The sequence below is a fragment of the Anopheles nili genome, chromosome 2 (assembly GCF_943737925.1).
Source record: "Anopheles nili chromosome 2, idAnoNiliSN_F5_01, whole genome shotgun sequence".
In the NCBI taxonomy this organism is placed as follows: Eukaryota; Metazoa; Arthropoda; class Insecta; order Diptera; family Culicidae; genus Anopheles; species Anopheles nili.
In genome coordinates, this window is record NC_071291.1 from 28,605,797 (window position 1) to 28,624,750 (window position 18,954).

The 18,954-nt window shown below is 42.9% G+C and overlaps 2 protein-coding genes across 12 annotated transcripts in view; one reads left to right on the top strand and one right to left on the bottom strand.

Annotated features, from left to right (window-relative positions):
* Positions 1-1,232: 1,232 nt before the first annotated feature.
* LOC128722201 (V-type proton ATPase 116 kDa subunit a 1) lies at positions 1,233-10,215 on the top strand. Of its 11 annotated transcripts, none has more exons than XM_053816055.1 (9): positions 1,233-1,349; positions 1,416-1,721; positions 3,611-3,711; positions 7,336-7,462; positions 7,543-8,922; positions 9,007-9,052; positions 9,086-9,250; positions 9,336-9,507; positions 9,583-10,215. In XM_053816055.1, exons 1-9 carry the CDS (start codon positions 1,233-1,235, stop codon positions 9,683-9,685), a joined length of 2,517 nt encoding a protein of 838 aa, XP_053672030.1. In that variant the 3' UTR covers positions 9,686-10,215. The 11 variants fall into 11 exon arrangements, with proteins under 11 accessions (XP_053672030.1, XP_053672023.1, XP_053672029.1 ...); XM_053816048.1 differs by lacking the exon at positions 3,611-3,711 and adding exons at positions 5,381-5,475; positions 5,892-5,933 and having other exon boundaries at positions 9,007-9,250; XM_053816054.1 differs by lacking the exon at positions 3,611-3,711 and adding exons at positions 5,381-5,475; positions 5,892-5,933 and having other exon boundaries at positions 9,037-9,250.
* Positions 10,216-14,877: 4,662 nt separating this feature from the next.
* LOC128722200 (calcium-activated potassium channel slowpoke) overlaps positions 14,878-18,954 on the bottom strand; it is a 58,466-nt gene continuing 54,389 nt past the window's right edge. The window contains exons 18-26 of the mRNA XM_053816045.1: positions 18,552-18,693; positions 18,232-18,297; positions 17,353-17,527; positions 17,037-17,261; positions 16,667-16,946; positions 16,460-16,596; positions 16,230-16,372; positions 15,924-16,143; positions 14,878-15,853 (exon numbers count right to left, since the gene is read on the bottom strand). Of these exons, the coding sequence (XP_053672020.1) occupies positions 15,713-15,853; positions 15,924-16,143; positions 16,230-16,372; positions 16,460-16,596; positions 16,667-16,946; positions 17,037-17,261; positions 17,353-17,527; positions 18,232-18,297; positions 18,552-18,693 (1,529 nt within the window). The 3' untranslated portion in view covers positions 14,878-15,712. The remainder of the gene's footprint in view (positions 15,854-15,923; positions 16,144-16,229; positions 16,373-16,459; positions 16,597-16,666; positions 16,947-17,036; positions 17,262-17,352; positions 17,528-18,231; positions 18,298-18,551; positions 18,694-18,954) is intronic.

The following is an 18,954-nucleotide window of genomic DNA, read 5'->3' on the forward strand; positions in this document are numbered from 1 at the left end:
TGAATGTTTGAAAATATACTTCCATGTTTACTGTATGAAATATCGTCCCATTTTGTAAAAAAACAATCCTTGGTATATTTTTTCAAGTAGGCTCGAAAAATCGATCAACGATTTTGACAGCGACACTGCTGTCAGGAATGTGTCAACAATCGCGAACGCAGCCAGCAGTATAAAATCGATTCAATTACTATTTTATTTAGACATTAGTGCTGGCTGGTAAGTGGCATCCAAAATCATTCGTAAGCAATCGTTACCTCTTAGCTCTCAACACGAAATAAGGTCAGCAAATCGTTTGCATTCGGGGCACGCATTGCAACACCGTCGTTTAGGACGACCTTACGTCCAATTTTGGGGATACCAATACGTGTAAAATCATCCAATGCGCCAGGGCGCGGTGGCTAATACAGTTTGCCCTCGGAGGCGGATACAATAACGCGATGAGTAATCAGCCCACAGCAATTCCTTATCGATATCCTGGAAGTGTTGTGTTTGTTTTTTGTGCTAGCCGATGCATATTTGTTGATTGTTCCACTACCTGAGGTGCTGCTAATATCGTTTTCTGGTTAATCGCACCATGATTGCATGAAGTAAAGAGCAACATGGTGCATAGGCAAACATAGAGCGTTTATGCGACTGCGCGAAAGAGAGCGAGCAAGCACGTATCGTAGCAAACGGTCCGATTTCGGAGGGGGAGAAAGTGTAAAAGTGGTTTCAACTTATTATTTCATTAAATTTGGGCTCAATAGTTACAAAACTCATGTAAAGATTATTTGTCTATCGTCCGAGCACATGTGATACTTGTAATTCCATATCCCCCGGAGCTGTGTGATTAAAGTAAGGCTTAGTTCAAAAATTTAGACACTGGTTTTGGGAGGGATTTAGTGGATTAACAGCTCTGTTCTGCTGATTCGTGCTTGGGTTTTTGATAAAGCCAGCTTTGTTCGACACATAACATTTCCTTGCATTTAATCTGTCTCGGGAACCCGTGATAGCAAAGGCATTTTTTATACAGATTTTTTTTATTTCACTCAAATCCTATGTCTAGTCCGTTTCGTGACGACATGTACGACAGGTTTCGATTGCGTGGATATTATTTAATGAAATTTTCTCAATAAAATTTCTCAATCAATTCACTTTTTTTCAACGCTATAAAAATTTTGTCTATTTTCAGCCTGACTCCAGCATACTAACGATTTCAGTTCGGAACAGGTACCAGATCCGTAACATTCGCGATGGGGTCGCTTTTCCGCAGTGAAGAGATGTCCCTTTGCCAGCTCTTCTTGCAGAGTGAGGCGGCATATGCATGTGTTTCGGAATTGGGAGAGCTCGGATTGGTTCAGTTTCGTGATGTAAGTTCTGGTTTTATTGATTTCATGTTGCATTGCATCTTTTAATTTTTTATGTTCTCGTTTTAGCTTAATCCCGACGTCAATGCGTTCCAACGGAAGTTCGTTAACGAGGTGCGTCGATGTGACGAAATGGAGCGCAAGCTGCGTTACCTTGAGAAGGAGATCAAGAAAGATGGTATCCCCATGCTGGACACCGGCGAAAGTCCTGAAGCACCGCAGCCTCGCGAGATGATCGATCTAGAGGCAACCTTCGAAAAGCTAGAGAACGAGCTACGCGAAGTGAATCAAAACGCCGAAGCTCTCAAGCGTAACTATCTCGAGCTGACCGAACTGAAGCACATCCTGCGTAAGACTCAGGTCTTCTTTGACGAGGTAAGTTTGTGTGTGGTTTTGTTGCTCCATCGATTTTTATTTGATTGTTTTGAGTTAAATATCGTTTTGTTAACTCGGTGAAAATGCTGCGATGTGCAATTGTTGCATATGTCGTAAAATGTGTTTTCTGTTTTTGTTTTCAGTTAAATTAGGGATTTTCTTTTATCGTTGCGTATAGTTTCCTGGTTTTACAAGAGCCTATGCGGTGTTAAAAGTCAATTCTCTTGAAATTTTTTTTTTAAATAGTATTTTATTCGTTGAATAGAAAACACATTGGCGAGTTCATTTCATTTTAAGTTCAGTAAGATAAATTAAGCTGAATGTCTTGATACTTATTACGTCAATATCCATCCATTTGTCATAAAATATTTCATTCCAACTGTACCATAGTATATGGAGGAATTAGTTTATAAAAGTATAAACTAGCAAAATGTACAACCATTATTTAAACGATCCGTCTCTACGCCAGTACTTGGGTGTAAGAATAGTTTTACCGATCACGTTCGTTACTGTCTATTAACAAAATCGTTTCGCTTGGCACTCGTTCTAACGGTCGAACTCATTTTCTTGCATCATTTCCCATTTCCTTCTACCGAAGGCTATGAGCAAATGTTTCATATGTATACACTAGATATTCAGAAATGACTCTGCGAACAACATTATCGGTTCTACAGCATTATTTGCATGCTTTGTTTATTCACTTATCTTCAATAGCTCGATGCAGGCAATGTGCATTTGTTTTTTATCAGTTTCTTCTACTTATGCGATAGTTTTTTTTTTCATTCTTACAAAGCATATTCAACACTCAATCGATCGTGTTGCTCAGTTATATATATTAGGTTAAATTTTTACTAATATTTATTGAATGCAGATGCTAATGAGCCTGTTTTTTCGTGACAATCAAATCAACTGTATTTATATCGCACCATTTATATATATATAACAATAATCGCAATGGAAATCAATCGCAACAACACAACTGAAAGCTACAGGTAACTGGTAATATGCAAAATCAAAACACACCAAAACAGCTCTGTGCCTATTCATTCATTAATTCGTTAGCTCACTGAACAATTTCCTATCGATACTCTTTTAGTGATTTGGAAGGATGTGAAATACTATATTGGTTGATTATTGATTAGACCATGTCGTTGTTTAATTTCTGGATTGGCCATATTTTATCATACATGTAATATATGTGAAGCGTCATTGATCATCTACTACAAACATGTCAAAAAAGAGCATTTCAAAATCACAGAAATTGTTTCAACGCGTTTGTTGTTAGTGATGATTACAGATAGACATTGTTCAATGTTAATATCAGTTTTTCTCATTCTACAGAGCACGTTAATGCAGCAATTGTCACACTAACATACCGCTGTTGATGTTATTGGTTTGGTTTTCTAACATTAAAACGAAAACATAGGTGGTAATGGTCAGATGGTTCTGCCCGAATGTATGTACTAACACTTCATTTAACATTAAAAGCTTCATCAGATAGAGCTAAGCGTGTGTTACATAGTCGTATCGTTCAGGAACAGGACAATCCTAACGAGTTCTATTTGAGGACGAGTTCTTTCTATTTCCTCAAAATTCCCCTACTCGGGAATGAATCATGACGATTCGCTTTATTAATGAATTTATATACATTTCTGCCCCCTTTCCTCACTACCTTCCTCTTTTTGCTATGTTGCCGGTTTGGTACGTAATGTTTCGGTTGTGTTATGGTTGCAAAATTGAATTAAAAAATGTGTCCATCGAAAAACGATGCATTAAAATATTACAAACAAAAAAAACATACACAAAATGAATCGAAACAAATGAAAACGAAAAAACAGGCTGTGTATACTGGAAATGTACCTAATAAGACAAGAAACCGCTATCAACAGATGGCGGATTCGCACAGGGAAGAGGAGCAGGTTAACCTTCTTGGTGAAGAGGGCATTCGAGCTGGTGGTGCCGGGGCCCAGGGACAAAATCTAAAACTAGGGTAAATATATACACATATTTTTGCTAAATTTCCAATCTTATTATTCCCTTCTTCCTCTATTTTTCTCCAATAAAATGCGCCGATCTCATTATAGTATAGTTTTACATCATATACTTCTTCCCGCTTTAAACCATTTGTCTCTTGTTTCCGAGAAAATCTCTCAAAATGCGTCCCATACATTTACTCTTCGGTCATGAAACGTATCGCTCTAAACTGTTGCTAACCGTGTGGGTGAGTTTGTGCAAGAAAAGTGCACCAAACATGTTATGTTAACGATTTATGTAATGCTAACACATGAGTTTTACAAGAAAGGTGTCTGTCAATAAAATTATGCATACAGATATATTACTTTATTCTTAGAATTACAAACCGTGCGTTTCTGAAGGCGCAATTTATATTGCACTGACTACCGCTATCCATGTATGTCCAAATTGTTGCTAACAGTTTTTCATCTATCTTGCTTCATCTGCTGTCTACTTACAATTTTCATGCAAAACTCAGTCTTATTGCATTATTTGCTTTTCTATTTCTTCCTCCGATCCATGGGTATTGGTGTGTCTGGTTGGACGTATTTTCGCCTGGCGTGTCAACCTATATGTACAGAAACGTTACGAGCGTTTTCCTGAGTTCAACCCCATTTATAGTCGTCATTTAAGGCAAGCTTCTGTGATAGTTCAATCGGAAAATGTTAACAGTGGAATTGGTAGTGCATAACCAAAAGCTCGGAAATGAACCGAACATGTCTCCCTAACCTTGTGTTGAAGAATGAAATCTGTACTTTCTTACCAGTTGTTTAAGCTAGTCCCCTTAATGTATAGATTTAGCGGACAAGATACACTGCAAGTGAGTTCGCTTTGACTTGAAGCAAACGTTGCACATGTTTAGTACTGATCGCACTACTTTTACGATGCTTTGAGTTTACCGGTGTGGGAACGATTTCTTAGTCAATAGGTTACGTTTTGCTTGATACGCTCTTTGTTGCCGCTGCTTTGCTATCGGCCATAGTTTTCCGCTTTTCGACCTGATGGCCTGTTGATGTCTTAGAGAAAAATTCTGCTGTTAAGGTATTGTATCCTTGTAGTGTAATGTAAGCTCTACCTAAATCTATTTTACTTTGCTGTTGTTATTTACGATCGTTAGCTTTGCGCCATAATTTTCGTAGCTTTCGTCAATGATCGTATCCGCACGTATACTGCTTTTCCTACGAAATCTTTTGATGTAGACTGACATTCTCTAGCTTGTTAGATCGTTCGACTACTAATGATTGTGATTAAAAACGTTTTATTTAAATAATGGTATGTATTTTTTCGTATTACCAAATCGGAAAATTTTATGCGAGAAAAAAACAATGTTAACTCATTTAAACATTAGCGATTCCTCCTTCATAAGTTTATTTTTTCTGTCAATTATAAATTCATTGTGTATATTTTTAAGTTAAATGAATGCCGCCAGACGATAGAAATTCGTCATTATAATAGCGTTTGTTCGCCATCGTTCAGGTTGTGAATATATTTCTGTTATCCTTTTCTGTCCTAGTCTTATGTTATCACATTAATTATCACACTGTCATACAATCATTCGAAAATCAAACGTTTGCCATAGCAACAACAATATAATATACCAAACAATAGCAATTTCACTTACACGAACCTGTTTGTTAAATGTGCAGCAAGAAGGTGGCATGCATACCACCGAATCGATGACCCGAGCGTTGATCACCGACGAATCACGCACTGGCAAGGCTATGGGTCCTGTTCAGCTAGGGTAGGTTTGAAATTAATCGTCTCGTGAACTTAATTTCTTTTACAATTTGGTTTCTTGTATTGGTTGCTGTATCTTCTATTAATGCAATTGGTTTTATTCTTGTTTTGGTTCATTTCTTTAAATTTTATTCTCTTATTAGTTTCTGTTATTAGTTCTATCTAAAAAAAACTAGCTTAACAAGTTAGTGCTTAAATAACGTTTCTTTTACGGCTTTTTTAATTAAGAAATTGTTTAATTACATTTAAATTAATTCGTTTTTGTATTTGAATTTGAATGGTAAATCGTTTTCTGTTTTGTTCTACTCATTTTTTTATTCAATGTTATTGTACTCTTACACAATCCTGCTAACAGTGTTTTCTCTCTCTTTCTCTATCGTTTGTTTATATGATATTAACGTAACTAATTTCTAACTGCAGTTTTCTGGAAAAATCACAAGACACAGAAGAATATCTTCCATGGTCAGTAGTAGTGATAAATATAAAAAAAAGTATTTTCATGTTATTAGTAGTGTCTATTCAATGCTTTATGCTGCATAAAAACGGCTTGCATATTTCATGCCATCGTACTCTTGCTGCTCATCTTTTAGGACTTGCTTTTGCCTTTGTTATTTTGTTATACCATATCTTTGTTCTTAAATGTATGTATTGATAAAAGTCTGTACAGGGCTCTAAAATTGCATTAAATTATTACAAACAATTATTACATTGTGCCGTTTCTAGCTATTTCCCGTTGATGTTACCGTAGCATACTTTTATTTGAAAGCTTATTCTTAGGTCACATTCCTTTTCAATGTGGACAAACTGTTGTCCTGCGTTGATTTAATTCGAGCTGTAAGTTATTCATGACGACACCATAAACATTCGACTCTTTATTTGTGTATTAGGCACAGCTTATTAGCTTCACTTTGAAAATGTGCATTTTCTAATAAAAAATAAAAATTTACGTTTGGCAAATCTAGGGCAATCGTGATTGGTTCCTAATATTGTCTATATTCAACAATTCATGGCTCATGGTAGCCTATTCGGAAAATTATATTCAAATTCATGTAGTGGCCTGGGGATTTCTAACTCTGTAAGGTTTCTGGGTAAACGTAAAATATTAATCGTTAAAGGTCGTACTCATGGTTTAGTATTACATAAATCGAAACACATAAAATGATCTAATGAAAAAAATTGAAAATAAAATTCACAAACCTTCGTTGCAATGAACGATTGCTCAGGTTATTTGCATTCGAATGCGCCATAGACTATTGCAAATTCAATTTCTACTCTTTGCAGAATTTTCTGCTCTTTGCTTTCGATTTTGTATATCATCAGTTTAGTAAGACATTGCCCTCTTATCGTTAGTTTCAAGCTGTTAGAATAATTATGGTATATTTAGTTGAATTTTTTTACATTTCTTTTTTATTGTCCAGTTAAATCGTGTGCAAATCATTCGTTTATCGTTGACTAGCGGCATTTATTCTCTTCATTTTTTTTTTCGCTCCTTTCATTAATTTCATTTCTGACTGCTGTAATTGCATTAATTGCTAGAAAGTGATATAATAATATGCAGTCAGCTTGATACGTTAGTGCCGAAGGGTGTAAGATATTCAATTTTTTTCAATCCAATTTCTTGACACACACGAAAATAGAAATGATCATCATCACACTATCTAACAACTAAATGCCCATTTGTAGCTGGCTATTACTGTCTTTCCTCCACTTATCTTCTTGTGGTCCTTGTTCCAACCAATCCTTGATCGACAGACCATTGCAGTATTGTCAATAATATATGTTCTTTTCGTATATTTCGTTTGATTGTCGGACATTCTTGTCAACATTGTAATTTGTCAAACATACCCATGCTTGATTGGCGCAGCTTCGTGGCTGGAGTGATTCTACGAGAACGTTTGCCAGCGTTCGAACGCATGCTTTGGCGTGCTTGCCGTGGCAACGTGTTTCTACGTCAGGCAATGATTGAAGATCCGCTGGAGGATCCTTCAAACGTGAGTATTTTGCAGCAAGTGAGAAAGCATTGGCAGATAAGCATACAAACCACTAAATTATTTTTTCTCTCACGCCACAGGGAGACAAGGTGTACAAGTCCGTGTTCATCATCTTCTTCCAAGGCGATCAGCTGAAGACACGTGTGAAGAAGATTTGCGAAGGCTTCCGCGCTACGCTGTACCCATGCCCGGAAGCTCCGACCGATCGGCGCGAGATGGCGATGGGTGTGATGACCCGCATCGAGGACCTGCATACCGTCCTCGGACAAACGCAGGATCATCGGCACCGCGTGCTGGTTGCTGCGGCCAAGAATTTGAAGAATTGGTTCGTGAAGGTGCGCAAGATCAAGGCCATCTATCACACGCTGAATTTGTTCAATTTGGACGTAACGCAAAAGTGTCTTATCGCTGAGTGCTGGGTGCCACTGTTGGACTTCGAGACGATCCAGATCGCTTTGCGGCGCGGCACCGAGCGGTCCGGGTCCTCCGTACCGCCGATTCTGAACCGGATGGAAACGTTCGAAGATCCACCGACGTACAACCGGACGAATAAGTTCACGCATGCGTTCCAGGCTCTGATCAATGCGTACGGTGTCGCGAGCTATCGTGAGATGAATCCAGCCCCATACACCATCATCACTTTCCCGTTTCTGTTCGCGGTGATGTTCGGGGATCTTGGTCACGGTACGATCATGGCGCTGTTTGGCTTGTGGATGGTGTTAAAGGAGAAACCGTTGGCAGCTAAGAAATCGGACAACGAAATCTGGAACATATTCTTCGGCGGGCGGTACATCATCTTCCTGATGGGCGTGTTTTCGATGTACACGGGCTTCGTGTACAACGACATCTTTTCCAAGTCACTTAAGGTGTTCAATTCCGCCTGGGTCATCAACTACAATACCTCCACCGTGATGACCAACAAGGCGCTGCAGCTGGACCCGAAGGGTCTCGACTATGCTCAAACGCCCTATCCGTTCGGGTTGGATCCCGTATGGCAAGTGGCTGGGCCGAACAAAATCATCTTCCAGAACGCGTACAAGATGAAGATATCGATCATCTTCGGTGTGATCCACATGTTGTTCGGTGTGTTCGTGGGGCTGTTCAACCATCGGTACTTCAAGAACAAAATGGCCATCTACTGCGAATTCATCCCTCAGGTCATCTTCCTGGTGTTTTTGTTCTTCTATATGACGCTGCTGATGTTCATCAAATGGGTGAAGTATTCGGCGAGCTCTAAGGAAATAGCCTTTTCGGAGGGTTGCGCTCCTTCCATTCTGATTACATTCATCAACATGGTACTGTTCAAGCCGGCTGAGACTACCAGCAAAGACTGCTCGCCGTTCATGTTTGCCGGGCAGGAGGGAATCCAGAAGTTCCTCGTCGTGGTGGCGCTGCTTTGCGTCCCCTGGATGTTGCTTGCGAAACCGATCCTGATTATGCGCAGTCGCAAGGAAGCTGCGGTAGGTAGATGAATAACTTTTTTCTAAGCTTCATGAAGAAGTTAACGTGTTGTTTCTGCTTTACTCTTGAAAATAAAACAAAAGCATCAACCGATTGCGCCGTACAGCAACGAGAATGGCGACGCTGACGGTTTGAATCAACATAACGCACCCGCCAATCAAGGCGGACAGCAACCGGCACAGCAGGGCGGTGGTCATGGCCACGATAACGAGGAAATGTCCGAGATCTTCATCCACCAGGGCATCCACACGATCGAGTATGTTCTCGGATCCGTTTCGCACACCGCATCGTATCTTCGGCTGTGGGCTCTGTCGTTGGCTCATGCCCGTAAGTATAACTGATGGCTGATTGAAAAGTGTGCCATTTCGTGCATGAACCACTCATGGACGATCGATGCTTATCTTGTTCACAGAGCTGGCCGAGGTGCTGTGGAACATGGTGTTGCAGAACGGGCTGAAACAAGACGGGTGGATCGGTGGCATCGCTTTGTGGGCTGTGTTCGCGTTCTGGGCCGTGCTGACGGTGGGCATTCTTGTGCTGATGGAGGGTCTCTCGGCGTTCCTGCACACTCTTCGTCTGCACTGGTAAGTCGCACTACTGTGGCATTATTCGCACGCGCGCTTACTCACGAAGAATATCTCGATCGGTGGCGTTTTTAGGGTTGAGTTCCAGAGCAAATTTTACGCCGGCCTGGGCTACGCCTTCCAGCCATTCTCGTTCGAGGTCATCCTCGATTCTAGTTCCGGCTCGTCAGAAGACTAAGCACCACCGCACAACGAGAACTACAGCGCGGGAAGAGGCGAAGTCGAATGCCGTTGGATACAGAACAAACGAGATACTATATGCGCATATATACTCTTACACAAACTGCTCTTTATCGATGTATGTCTAGCTAACGCTTTCTTTATTCTTCAATCGCCATGAAATGATGAGATAAAACGCACGTAGCTTGCGGCATAAGACGTATAACTTAGCACCATCCACGTTACTAACCAACTCGAAATATAAATTGTACGTGTTGCTCCCTTGGAAATGAAATGACATTTGCGAATTTAGCGTCCCCCATAGCTGCGAGATGTACGCATCACACAGCAAAAGGGGACTTTCTGTGAACGGAGCCCCTAGAAGAACTAGTTTCGGCATTATCGGTGTAGCATATTAATAGTTGTTTCCCTCTTGGAGTGCTCGCGGCTTGGTGAGCTGGTCACAATCCACGGGATGGTGGCTAACCGCTCCCAACGGCAAGCTCATATTAACTACAGGAATAAATGTTACTTGTCCATTAGTATCAGCAAAGCAATTCTGTGTCGGACTTTTTATCCGCGCGTTCGAAACCATTTCCCGATTTCACCCCATCTTCAGCATCTTATCAGGGAAAGACGGCTTTTGGGACACGCGGCACTCAGCTTCACTCCTGGCACCGCAAGGACGAGCATCATCATTTCGGATCATCCATGTTTGGGATGTGAAGCGGAAAGGAAAGAAAAAGCTGTCACTTATTATATTCATCAATTCTTTTTTTTTCTTTTTTGTTCTTGGTTTGGTTTTTCTTTGCATTGAATTTTATAATTAACAATAAGTTTAACGTTAACAACATTTTCATCGCGCGTCTTGCATACGTCTTAATGTGGAAAAAACGACAACTAATATCAGCGCGCGGGGACGTGCGAAATAAAAGTATGAACACCGAGCACACGTCGTCGTCTTCGTCCTCGTCCTGCGTATTCAAACAAAGTGGTAAACCTCGTCCTGCTCTCCCCGTCCGCCGCACGAAATCTAGCGTTTAGGTTTTAGTATAGGCGAATACAAAATGGAATAGCAAAAATCATACCAAACAGGAGATAGAATATACGAATAGCACTAAGTGTTTCTATTGCCCTTTATAAATCCGCGTTTTGTTTCTTATTTGTGTTTTTATTTCTTCTTCTTTGGTGCACGTCCGTCACCAGGCCATTTCGCTGTGTGGGTGTACAATGTGTGTGTGTGTGGATGTATGTGTGTCTTGTGTAAGTGTGAAAGAGCATGTTGGCCTGCCCTACTACCGCCGTCGACGGTAGTAGAAGGCTTCGTCGCTTCCAACCTGCTGCTACTAGAGACCGGTGTATCTTAAGCTGCTGCTAACTGCATGATGGCGTATGTTACGTTATCGACGGTGTCCACTTATGTTTGACTACGTATGTGTGTTCGTATGTTCGATTGTATATATGTACCGTTATTCCACGCGAGGAAAAACTGTGGAAAAATGCACTAAAGCAAATGTCTGTTTTTGTTCTTTTTTTGTAAGTTTTCTTTTTATACAGATTTTAGCATGCACCACGTCCCACCGATTCTATCCTTACGATTTTTCCTTCTCAGTTTAATCCTTCGCGTTTGCGGTTGGCGGACACCAGCCAGGACACCTTTCCTTCCTCAATCTTTCTTGCTTTTCTCTTTTCTCTCGATCTCTCTACTTCTCGCACCCGTGGTCATGCTGCCTGGCGTTTGGTTTGAATGCACGGAGTATTTTTTCTGAGAAATAATTTACGACTTTTATGTACACACACTCATACACTTTAGCGTTTCGCTTCGTACTCCTTTTTTACTCACTAAACCATTATTCTAGCTGAAGTAGTTATTTTTGTATGTTTTTTTTGTCAATTTTTTGAAAAATCTATAAAAAAAGGACTGTTTTGTTTTTATTCCCATGACATTTTTCGTTTCGTCTCTCACCATGCCATTTCTTGTGCTTTCAACCTCATCTGTACCGCCAGCGTTGTGTTGCTTCCCTTCGGCAGGGGCTGTACGAAACGACTCCTGCGGAACCTGCTCTCGCAGGAGATGTATTTTCTCCCGCCAGTTGCCTGCTTCGCGGGTTAACTACGAATAGTTATAGTCGTTGCCCCGGACACCCACTGCGCTGCGAGTACGATCCTGAATGCACCCTTTTAGCGTGGAAATGATCGTAAAAAAAGAGCTAGCTCTCGCTACCACCAATGTACCCACAAACAGCGCACAGAATTTGATATCTTACATGACAAATACACTTAGAAAATATAACGGCTATTTTCGATTCACTTAGCTTTCCGCGCATTGCTAGCATTTTTTTGTTGTATTTTTTGTTTTAAACTTTTTGGTTTTAATTCATAATTTTCTAGGTTTGCGGCGCTATGCTTTGCATACTTGCTTGGGGGCAAACTGTTTCCCACTGGCGTGCCATTATTATGTTGGTTGCTGTTGTGTATTTATACGTGAAATTAATTAAACTTATCTAGTAGTACAAATCTCGCGCTTGCACTATGATCCACAGCATTCGTAGCATTAGCGGCTGATAATCTCTACGACAACCGTTTTGCACTTCCTCGTCCACCAGCGCGAGGTTTCTCTAACGGCCTATGTTCGATCATGTTTCGTTTACCTATCTTGCGCATATGGTTGCAATGGTTGTGGTTTTAGCATTACGGCTCACCTACTCTGTGGGAGATGCGCTTTATTTGTCACACACTGTATGGAGCGCGCTGGCCCACTACTGTGGTTGCTGCGTTTGTTAGTTTTCCTTCCGCATCCTACGAGGTTGTTGCTGCAGCTCAGTAGGCTGTTTGTTGCGGATATTCTCCACATGAACACAATTATTTAGTTGAACATTACCTTGCGTTGCGCGCGAAATTTCTGCGCAAAAGGTCAGCAAGCTACACCGCGTGACGAAGCGTGTTAGTTTGCATTTCTCTCGATCCATATGCAGATCGTGTGAGTGTGTGTGTGTCTGTGTGTTCCGCCGCTCAGGCCTCTTAAGCCACTACGCTTCTAATCAATAGGAGAAAGTGGGTAACGAAAAATGACACTGAGAAAAAGAAAAGTCAACACTTTACAACGGTTAGAGCAATGGGCTTTTGGGGCTCAGTTGGATTGCAGGCAACGTCCGCACCAAAAAGCCCCCAAAACGAACCACAAATGCGGCTCAGAACTGAACGCGTCTGAATCGTTCGTCGGAACTTCATTTCGATTCCTTTCCTAAGGCGCTATCTAGCTAGATCAAATATACTTAGACATAGTGCATAGCCGTGTGCATGGGTGGGGTGGTTTTTTATGATTTGTTGTATCTCATTTTTTTTTACTATACTTTATTTTTTTCGTTTTTTTTAGTTCGTTTGTTATGCAGCGGTAGCACAATGCCACCGGGCACACCATTTTGTGGGCGCGTGTGCCCACGTGTGGCGAATATAGCGCTACAACATTTTACTAGAGGCGCCTGTGTGCAAGGGCTGCCCTTGCGGTTTCTTACTAGAAAACTACGCGGAAAGTGTTACGAGAGGAGCTGTTCGGTGCAGAACGATTTTGTAATAGCTGCTAACCCCGTGCTGACGCGTAGCGATCCTTGCGGTCACATACTTACACACGCACAGAGTGCACCAGTACTGCCGCTTCGCGCTCGCCGGTAGGAATTCGAAATCGCTATCCCTCCCCTATTGCTGGTAGACATTGAAAGCGTGATTGCTGAACTAACTCCTGAAGGCCATGTTACGAGTAAGGCAGCAACATGAATTCCCACGAAAACGAAACAAATGCTGCCCCTTTACGTACGCGAAGGACCCCCCCCGTCATGATCCGGCAGCACCGCAAGCAAATGCTAGGAAACCCTGCCATCTATTTGCCAACCTGTCTGTTGTCACGGCCGTAGCCTCACGCAACGGTAGAATAAGTATAATTTTTCTTTAAGTTAACTTTAGCAGCACATGATTGACTAATATCCCCTTGGTTTTTTTTACGCGGTTGACGGTTCATAAGAACGAAAAAAGCTCGCTTATCAGTCCTATTTACACATAGATTTTTTTAACACGCAGGTGCAAGAATGCAAATAGACAACTACTATTCGCTGAGAGTAAGGGGGATCAGCCCGCGCAAAAACAAAACTCACCACACGCACAAACACACCGACGGTGGCGTGACCTATTCTACTAGCCTACAAGATATACCTAGCCCTTCGCGTTTACGTTTGTCTTCCTTCGGTTTTCACGCGTTTCCCTGTGTCCACGCACCCCGTTCTCGAGCAGGCGGGTGAGGGAGGTGAGCCCCACAACGGGATAACCATCGAAACGAGCGCTAGAAACTAAATGCACACGCAACAGGCAATCATTAACCGATTTCTAAAGCACCCTGTGTAGCCTTATTTTACATCACGCCGTAACAATTTGTAACAAATGACAAAACAACAGCAAGGACGAAACGCAGCAGGCGAATCCACCAAACGAGGCACCAGCCGGCCGGACAAAGGACACCCGGCATCGGAGCTAACGGTGAATGGGGGTGGGGTAGTGCAAGGTGGCAATGATTTTGCGTATGATCAACTATCTACTCGTTCTCGTTCGTCGTTGCACCACCGTCTTGGCTAAAAGTCTCATTTTTTGTTTGCGTCTCTGTACTGATGATTTTGTTTGTATTCGTTAGTATGCTGCATCGTTTGCTAAATTACAATTGTTTTGTTTTGTTTTGATTATAAAAATGATTGTGTCTTTCGATTGAGTTCGCCTTAAATCAAGTTAGAGGTTCTTCAATTTGCGCACGTTTCACTACCATGTTTATGATAGCAATAGCAAGCTCTCGCCGATTCGCTTTTCCGCACTTACTCATTTTGCTTTGTTACAAAAATAATAACGTGAAAGAAACATATACCCATTACAACGGCACGGTAGTTATTTAGCTTCGATTAAATTTTCGTTTAAACATTATGTCGCGCTTAAAGGGAGATGAACTGTGGAGAAGCATTTATCACTAGCACTAGCATTATTTGTGTACGTTTTCTAAACATTTCTTTGTACATGGCATTTTATATAGCTTTTGTTTGATTTCACGTCTCCTGCGGCCGATCCGACGGCCCACACAATGTGTACGTTGTGCAGCAACCCTGCGATGGTACCCCAATGTTACTCTAAACGTTCGCCTTCACTGTCGTAGATTTGTAGATGTTGTTAAGCTACATTCCATCACACTGCTTCATACACCATAAGAATCGATTTCGATAACGTAACACAACAAACGATGATGGAGAAAATGATAAAACCATACGGGATAAATAAAAAAAATCTACCATACAGCAAACGATGAACAATGATATTTTTTATTGGCTCCTACAACAGAACAGAACGGAAGGCAACAGATAAGAGCACTCAAATAAGGCACAACGTATCAACATATTCAACTCAAACGCATATGCACCAATGCACGAACTGCAAAACTATTATCTAGCCGTGTTTGATACAGAAAGCAAGGATGAGGATAACAAAGCCGCTAAGGAAATTGAAAACGAAAACCACACATTACGGAATGGTGCAGGAAGCAAGTGGACGTCCCTATCCTCACAGATCGGCGTTAAGAGTTCTTTTCATATGAACAGCCCCTCTGCCACAACGCGATGATGGTGTTTCTACTCCTGCGGTTGTTGCAACTTTAATGTCGATTTGCTACAGCACGAACCGAGAGTCTCCCAAGACCCTGTTCTAGCTCATCTGTTTAAGTTGGCATCCCGAAGCAGCTACAACCACCGCCGTGTTGCGCTCGCGAAGTAAACTGGCTGTGAGTGGTTTTATATACTAGATAGCGCGCTGTATCTCGTGACTGGGCCGCTCCAAAGGATTGGCCGCCGATCGCGGGTTTTTAGGAAGGCTTCTCTGTCAACGCCCTCGGACGCGGGCGGACCATGGTAACGAGCTTGCGAAGGAATCGCTTGATATAGAGCGCAATCTGGTACATAAAATCAGTTTGTTTTGTTCATATGTATGAGTAGGGTCCATCGGTGAGGGCGCTACACAGTAATAGTCAGGAGTTGTCGTCCTTGTTGGAGCCTCCGCCACCGACACCGGCAGCCTGGCTGTTCTGGTTGCGACCACCACCGGCCGGTCCGCGCACCGTCGCCGGCTTATACTCCAGCCCCGGATCGAACTGCATCAGCACAAACACCTGAGATCGAAAGAAAGCATCCGTAAGCACACATAGGTGGCCCGTTTGCATGATCGCTAGTGTACCGTACCTGATCAGTTGGCAGTAGGGAAAAGTCGTCCGGTGGATTGGTGATCACGTAGCGCTTGCTACTCGCGTCACAGCTCGAACTGGTATCACGGAATCGGTACAAACCGATGCAGAGCATGCCGTACGACTTGAGGGCCGCCACGAACAGATCGCCGTACTTTCCGGCCTCACCGAACTGCGCCAGTGGCCCATCGTAGAGTGATATCTGCCCTACACGGCACCTGTGCAGAAGAAGAACCATAACATGGGTGGGTGTGTAACGGTAGCGCATCCTCGCAATTGCATCCTGGCATGATATATGCCTTACCTGTCGCGATTGCTCAAGCTCTCCGGCGTGCTGTATCCTCCACGCAGGCCGGCCCCCTCGGCAAGGATTAATTCTAGTTCCGGTGTGGCACCACCCGTGATTAACGAACGAATTAGAGTTAAGGCGTTTTGATTGAAGTACGTCTGGAAAAAAGGGGCGCAGAACGACATGAGACATTGGTTTAGCGGGCATTGCTTGCCACTCGAGTTGGACCTCAAATCGGCACATACCGTGGACATTAGTGAATCCAGCACGCTCACAGCGAACGCTGTACCGCAAGCGAACGGTTGCGTTAGATACAGCTCAGTATCCGGATCGTCGTCGTCGTCTTGATCCAGAAACTGCACATTGCTATCGTTAACTAGCTCTGGAATGGCGTCAGGGGGCAAAAAGTATGTGAGTGAGACAGCTCCAAGGATGGCCGGCCATTAACCTACCCGTTATCATGGGCACATTGGCACCGTACACCGATCCTCGGCGTTGCAGCACTATCGGACTACCTACGGGGGTTAGGTTGTCTTGTTCGGAGCCACGCTGACTCAGTACGCCTATCGTGTCGTCAAACGTCATCGCCTTGATGTTTAGGGACGCCAGGATGGCTTCCTTGTCGGCTAGCGTTGGGTCATCGTTGCTAGGAACTTTCGCTGACAGAATGCAGCACATATCACATAGGTTGACGTTGACGGCACGGAGATCCGCCCGACTGAGAGGCGATCCCTGTGAGCGAGAGCAGATGACCAGAGATGGGTTAACAAACGGAACGGCGGTAGCACAACGAGGCAGATCTGTTGCCAGCTGGCCACTTACGTTGAGCACGGAAATTTTCGGAAGGTTCTGCAACATCTTCCACTCGCGCCGGATATACTCGACCGACCCCACGATGACGACGTGTTTTAGCTCGTGATAGTGAAAGTTAGACGCACGCAGCGGCATGACCAAGTTTCGCAGCCCTATCAGCGGTGAGTCCGGATCGGCAAACAGACAGACGACCACGTGCCCGTTCAGCACGGTCATGGCCGCTTGGTTACGATCCTGGTGAAAAAGGGCAAACGTAAGGGACGTCAAAGTTAGACCGCAACGGAATGAGAGCAACGTGGTGGATGGGCTTGTGCCGCCAACCTACCAGAATGCACTCCTCGAGACTCTTGGCGGGGCTCCAGTGGAACATTCCGGTCGAATCGTACTTCATTTCCGTCTTCTCGAAATCAAAGTCCTTCGACTGATCGTCCGCGATGCCTGCCTGCAGCGTGACGCCGTTCTGACTTTGCGCCCCCGAACCACTGCCGCGACTTGTGGGCCTTGAACGAGCGTACAAGAGCGGGCCAGAATTAATCGAAGGTGATCGAAGGTGGCCTAAGCAGAGATCCTAAGCGATCGACTACCAAAGAAGCATTCGAGCACGGTAACGTAACTCAAAGGAAACTCTTTCCAATCCAATACAACTGAGCAACAAAAGGAGCAAAATGGGCAAAACCTGAATTGACGTGGACCACGTGGTGGCCACTGGTGAGGTTTGGGGGAAAAAGAGGAAAAGGGAGTAAGTATGAACGTTTAACAACAGTAACAACAACAGCAATAAACAACAAAAGTTCAGAAGACAACGCGGCAAACGTGACCAATCGTCCTAGGCGGAAACCAAACGGCAACCAAATCTTCAGGCAATGGCAACAAACTGAGCTATCTTTTGTGAACGAAAGTAAGATTATATAGCAAAAAAGAAAGGAAAACCAAGATATATATATATATGTATATATTGCAATCAAATTCGGATAGTGTCACCAAATCTAGGAGCGGTCAAACGCCTGCCTTAAAAATAAAACAGAAGGAATAGGGCCAAAAACTCTACGATAAAATGCATTGAGCAAGCTCAAATCAAACCAACAAAACAAAATGGAGCACAACAAGGAAATCTTTCAACGGTGGTGCTTGGTTGGAATGGGCATTACAGAAAAATGAAAACCATATGCTAACTAGCAGTATAGGGATAGAATAGTGTGCATACATTAGCTTCTTCACTTCATACGCGAGTTGGTAGCCTGCGTACGGACTTGGTTCGGTTTCGGGTGGCCTGTGAAAAAAAATACCAACAATTTTCAACGTGTGAGAAATTTACTACCGGCTGCGCTGCCGACGAGATTGGAGTATTGTTTAAAGTTTGCGAATTATATTGATCATGCCTCTAATGGTTTCGAGTGTGTCGGTATGCTCCGATAAATCAGCACATTTTTAACACCCGCAAGGCGTTACATTTTGAACATTCACATTTAATTTCTCCTCCAACTGGTGAAGGATCTGAATGCCTGGGCCAAGGTGGATACGTACCTGTTATATGTCGACGGTGATATTAAATTGTCCGGTGGTTGCCTATTTACATTGGGCTTTACTTTGTTAACTTGTTTCGTCGAGTTCAGCATCTGATTGGAGCCAGTCATCGAGACGTTGCTTCTTCGATTTCGATTAATCACTGTATCGCAAAGGGCACAAGCCAGAGAAAGAGATAAAGAGAAGAAAAGTGTAAAAATTAGCAAAAAAAAACGGCAACAGTGTTTCGTGACGACGAGAGGGCGTTAAAGTTGACACGAAGCAAATAGGAATAACATCAAGAAACGATCGATTAACGGACGGATAACAGTGAATCGCCTGTAGCATGTAACTAGGTACACTACATAGAAATTATGTTGAAAAATTCATCTGCTGCGAGAAGGGTTCACGGGGTACCATGCGA

What these genes read in the sequence shown, in the direction of transcription:
- LOC128722201 (XM_053816046.1), top strand. Translation starts at nt 1,233, where the DNA reads ATGGGGTCGCTTTTCCGCAGTGAAGAGATGTCCCTTTGCCAGCTCTTC. An exon ending in TCTGTCGTTGGCTCATGCCC is followed by an intron (nt 9,251 to 9,335) that starts GTAAGTATAACT and finishes TCTTGTTCACAG; the next exon opens with AGCTGGCCGAGGTGCTGTGG. An exon ending in CACACTCTTCGTCTGCACTG is followed by an intron (nt 9,508 to 9,582) that starts GTAAGTCGCACT and finishes TGGCGTTTTTAG; the next exon opens with GGTTGAGTTCCAGAGCAAAT.